Source organism: Micromys minutus (genome assembly GCF_963924665.1).
Source record: "Micromys minutus genome assembly, chromosome: 2".
In the NCBI taxonomy this organism is placed as follows: Eukaryota; Metazoa; Chordata; class Mammalia; order Rodentia; family Muridae; genus Micromys; species Micromys minutus.
In genome coordinates, this window is record NC_137971.1 from 90,181,713 (window position 1) to 90,186,794 (window position 5,082).

At 53.6% G+C, this 5,082-nt stretch overlaps 1 protein-coding gene across 1 annotated transcript; it reads right to left on the minus strand.

Annotated features, from left to right (window-relative positions):
* Positions 1–98: 98 nt before the first annotated feature.
* SMPD1 (sphingomyelin phosphodiesterase 1) lies at positions 99–3,906 on the minus strand. Its single transcript, XM_080912147.1, has 6 exons — positions 3,503–3,906; positions 2,363–3,135; positions 1,685–1,856; positions 1,402–1,478; positions 921–1,066; positions 99–792 (listed from the first exon to the last, which is right to left on the minus strand). Exons 1-6 carry the CDS (start codon positions 3,791–3,793, stop codon positions 383–385), a joined length of 1,869 nt encoding a protein of 622 aa, XP_080768273.1. The 5' UTR covers positions 3,794–3,906; the 3' UTR covers positions 99–382.
* Positions 3,907–5,082: the final 1,176 nt, after the last annotated feature.

Here is a 5,082-nt window from a genome sequence, read left to right on the forward strand (position 1 = left end):
TGTGTGCTGCTCTGTGTCTGTCAGCTCTCCCGTCAGGATCTTGCTGCCAGTGCCCTGCCTGTTTAGGAAGAAGAAATTAGGACAGTGGAATCTGGAGTGTGAGTCTCTTTATTTGAATGGCCTGGCAGGATCAGGTCACAGAATCCAGAGCACCTGAGACCTCAGCTTCGTGGACTTAGAGACGTCAGCCTCAGGGGTAATCCAGATACTGGGCATAAGTAGGACAGCCAAAACCTCCCCCAGTGTAGCCAAACAAGCTTTCGTGAGAAGGCTTGTTTCCCTGGCCTGGTTGGCTCCTTCCCCTAAAACTTGCCTCAGGTAGATCAGCAGTACTTGGGTATATGTTTCTTTCCTGCTACATGAACTTTCTCTACTCCACACACTAGCACAACAGGGGCCGTGACCACAAGCTATGAGCATCTGGGAGGCTCCCATTGGGCATTAAGTGGCGACACAGGGCAGGGCTGTCTGCACGGGCTGAGAGCTGGGCACACAGTGTGGCCAGGCGGCAGGGTGTGCCGCAAGGCTCTGAAGGTGGGTGGCCCTTATGGTAGAGAAACCAGAAGGTCTGGAAGAGTTGCTCATCATCCTTCATGCGATAGACCAGGTTGTGCCAGGAGGCAGGCATTGCATCTGGAAGTCCATAGGTTTCTCGAGCCCTGTAGAGGCGCTTCCAGTTTGGTGTGCCTCCTGGTGCATTGGCCTGGGTCAGATTCAGAATGTAGGTCTCGTGGTCCAGGACCACATGAGAGCTTCCGGGGTAGTTTCCATCTATTTGGTAAACTCGGTAGCCTGCAAGAAAGGGGGTTTGAGTGGTAAAGAAGGGAACAAAGGAACTCTAGGGAGGACCTGCTTTGGCTTCCATCCCTTAGAGCCACACCAGCCTCGGGAGAAGGAATGCTCCCTTCTGCCTCACTCACCAGGATTAAGGTTGATAAAGGTTGTAGCACTGGGCCCCAGGAAGGCCACAGCTAGTGGCCGGCTCAGAGTCTCCTCATCATAGAAGATCTCAAACTCATCCACATGAGTGTGGCCAAAGAACTGACCAGCCAGAGTGTTTTCGTACCTGCTCGGAGACACAGGGACAGGCAGTCGTAAGGAAGCGGAAATGAGGGTGGGTAGACCTGGGGAGTTAGGGTGGCCATCCTACAACTTGGAAGTAGCTCCTCCAGAGTGTGAGACTCTATACTTGAGGGAACTGCTCCTTCCTTCCTTCCTTCCTTTTCTCCAGAGACAGGATTTCTCTAAGTTAACTACCCTGGCTGTCCTGGAACTCACTTTGTAGACCAGGCTAGCCTTGAACACAAGAGTGCTGTGATGGAAGGCATGTGCTAACACTACCTGACTCTTGAGGGTATTTGGACCCTTCTATCTCCATACCCAAGCCCTCTATCCCTTTACCTGGCTATGATTTTGTAATAGTTCCAGCTCCAGCTCTTGAGGCAATGTCCTGGAGGAATGTGGCCAATTATATGCACCTGAAGGGAGAATGAAGGGCAGTTAGAGCATTGAGTAATTCAGGCAGCCTTGGGCGGAGTGACAGAAGACTAAGTACATGAAGAACATAGGGTGACCATGGACCCAGGGAAGACTGGAGTTCCAGGAAGTGAAGTAACACTCCGCTCTTCAGAGATCTCAGCCCCAACAGCACCTTCTCCACCGGGTTCATAACTCATCCCCTTACTTTGTCTCCTCGGTTCTCAGCAGCTTGAAGCTCCTCCACCAGCCACTGCAGTTGTCCGGCAGGATCTGTGGAGTTGATCAAGAGCCAAAAGTTCTCACGGGAACAAAAATTCATATTGAGAGAGATGAGGCGGAGGCCAGGGCGTGGGGTGAGGGCATAGAAGCCCCCAATTCTGAAACAAAAGTAACCGAGGTGTCAATACTTGGACAACCCTTCCTGTAAGTCAGGCAGAAGTACACATCATGTCACCTCCCACCTCCGGGAGCTCCCATTCTAGCTGAAGACCAACAGTATTAATTACAGGCTCTCTGACAGTAATGAAAGTTCAGAGGGCTGAGAGCTCCAGGGATTCAGGTCAGAGAATCAGGTGAGCCAGAAAGCAAAGGCCTTCCTTCGGGGAGATGTTACAGGCCTGGCCACGTTGAGAAAAATGGGAGATATTAAAGAGGGAGGGAGAATTCCTTTTTACAAAAAGCTACTACTGTAGGCAAAGACAAAAGCTACGGTGTGGGCATGTGGTACCACTCGCTCTAAAGAGGCTGGAAATAAGAAAAGGGGAGGTGGGGTCAGGTTAGGGAGGGCAGTAGAAAGTACTTGAACTGTCTACCCCGTTCCCTCCTCCTCTCTCCCTCACTCATCTTTCTTCTCCCTTCCTGGGTTTCCATGGACAGTAAGTACCTGAGGGTATGAAGGGCATCAGCTGGTAGCCAGGGTTCCCATGCCTTGGCCATGGCTTCATAAAGCCATTGTGAAGATTGGTTTCCCTTTATGAAGGGGGGAGGGAAGCCATTGACAGGAGTGCTCTCATGGTTGCCCACAGCAGGGTACACTGGCACAGGGCCCAAGAACTTTCTCACGAGGTCTGTGATGGTGGTCAGGGCCCTCAGCTGATCCTGGCGAGACTGTTGCCAGACATCATGGGCAGGGATGTCTCCTGTCCAGTACACCATTTCAAAAGGACCAGCAGGGCCCAGCCCTTTCAACAGGCTTTCGAGCGTCCGCAGGGGCAGGTCACACTTGCTGTATTCACCCCAGTACCCAGCTCCTGTCTGGGAGTTGGGTGGCCATCCAGACCCCCGGCGGCAGCACAGTGGATCTGCACAGTTAGGGTCTGTGCCCTCCAGGTAGTCATGGTCCCAGTGTAGGTCAGTAAGGAAGAGGACACGGCTGACAGGGGCACCTGGGGCCGGTGGGCTCGGTGGCTTTGGGGGTGGCTTCGGGACTGATGGCAAAGAGATGTTCCAAGTCGAAAAGATGTCCCAGTGGCCACAAGAAGAGCCCAGAAGCAAGCCACAAGCTTCTGATGGGCTCAGAACTGAGCGTGTCCACACGTCCACCATATCGTCCTCAAAGAGATGGACGGCTGACTGGCACACATTTAGCGGTGCTATGTTCAGCATCTTGCACATCTTGACGGCCACAGAGCCTACCCGGGCCACGTTGGGCTCCTTCTGTGGAGGAAGGAACCAACGATGAGAGGTCAGAAACGGAACAAGTGAACCCCGGCCACCACTCCACAGGCTTCCCCGACTAAATCAGGGCTATGTCACCATGATAATGAAACACCGCTGTCTCCCACATCCAGCATCAGTACCAGGTCTCTACCTACCTACTCTAGGTCGGGGTGTGCTATCATTTCAAGCCCATGACTAGCCAGCTGACTTTACTCTCCCTACTTTACAAAGGTCACAGTGGAGTGGTGGTAACATGGATGCTTAGGAAGAACCTCTACCAGGAATACATTGGCCCCCAGAGCGTATCAGTGCTCCGCCCCTCTGCCCCCAGCATTCCACCACAACCCTTCAAGCATCCACTCACCTTCAGCCCATAGCTGAGAGCAGTAAATAAAACTTTGCAGGCGGGGCAGGTGAGGTTCCGCCACCCAAAGACATTCTGGAGCGGCGGCACTACCGCACCGAATTTGACAGAATGTCCTTCAGCAGGAAGAGGATAAGCTCTGGCAGGAGCCCAGAGAACCGTGGAGTCAAACAGGACCAGTATCAGCGCCAAGCCCAGTCCCATCGGAAGGAGTCCCAATCTGGGTGCCAGTCTCTGCTCCCAGCCGGGTCTGAGATGGCTCTGGCCGGATGACGCTGCCTGGTGAGGCATTGCCAGGCTCGCAGACAGGACTGGATCGTCCCTCCAGGCCCCACAGGCCGAGGCCCTGGCTGGCCCTCGGGGCCCCGGGTAGCTCGGGAGACACCTGATTACCCTTCGTTGCGGTTGACTGACGGATCAGCAGCCAGCCACAAAACAGCTCCTCCCCTTCCTGTTCCTCTTATGCCCCAGCCACTGTAGGGGAGTGCTGTCAAAGCCTTGGGGGCGGAGCAAAAAGGAGGCTCCCGGGCGCACTCAGGTCGGTCCTCTTCTGCCACAGCCCATCGCTGCGGGCGGTCCTAGGACCCGCGGGGTTGGGTGGTGGTTGGGGTAGGTGGGTGCCCTCCTAGTGACAAGCGTCGCCACCTTGAACTATTGCTGTGCAAGGTTGCCAGCGGCGGCCGGGATGCTTTCTGCCCAGAACTGGTGGAAGTCCTTTAGGGAACTCAGAGGTTCCTCCTCGCCCCTAGCCCTTCGTCCCTCGCCCCTCGCTCCTCATCCCGCTGGCCATTTAACTCGGGAGGCAAAGGAGAGAGGGCTGGGGCGGCGATCCTTGTATTGAGCGGATTGACCTGCTGCGGAGGTTCCTCCCCTCGGTTTCCTATGCTCTGTCACCATTACAGCACCCCTGAGTCACAGTTTGGTTAATGTTTCTTTCAATTTGAATTTTTGCATCATCTATGTGTATGGATATTTTGTATGTGCGTGTACCAGAGGAGGCCGTAGGATCCACCTGGACAGGAGTTGTAGATGTATTGAGGTCGCCACTCAGGTGCTGGGAGTTTGACCCAGGTCATCTAGAAGAGCAGCACTATTAGGTGTGGGGCCTGTCCTAGAGGCTGGTCGACCTACCAGAGGTCATATCCTTAAAAAGAAAACTGCCTCCTCTCTCCTAGGAGCTATCCAATGGTATTAGTTCCTTCGCTAGGAGTGGGGCTTTGGGATTTTGTCTAGCTTGAACATCCTGTGCATGCTGTCAAAATCGCGGTGATTTCACTGCCTGCAACTTCCCTGTAGTCATCCGCGGCCTCCGGCTCTTTTAGTTTTTAGGCCTCTCCCTGAGTCACTTAGCCTTGTAGGGAGAGGTGTGATGTAGACCCCATTTAGGGAGGATGGATTAGAAGTCTCTTGCTCTCTGTTGATCAGCTAGCTGTAGGTGTCTGTGTTAACTCTCACCTGCTTCAGGAAGCTTCACTGATGAGGGCTGAGAAGTGCTCTAATCCACTGCTACAGGAATAAGAAACTAAACTCACTTAAATACTGTATCTATTTAGCAGAATAAAAGTAGTAGGTTCTCCCCT

Coding starts and splice junctions, on each gene's coding strand:
- SMPD1 (XM_080912147.1), bottom strand. CDS start 3,793: ATGCCTCACCAGGCAGCGTCATCCGGCCAGAGCCATCTCAGACCCGGC. Junction 1,857..2,362: donor GATGCCCTTCATACCCTCAG/GTACTTACTGTC, acceptor CTTTTGTTTCAG/AATTGGGGGCTTCTATGCCC. Junction 1,067..1,401: donor TATTACAAAATCATAGCCAG/GTAAAGGGATAG, acceptor GTCTCCGAGCAG/GTACGAAAACACTCTGGCTG.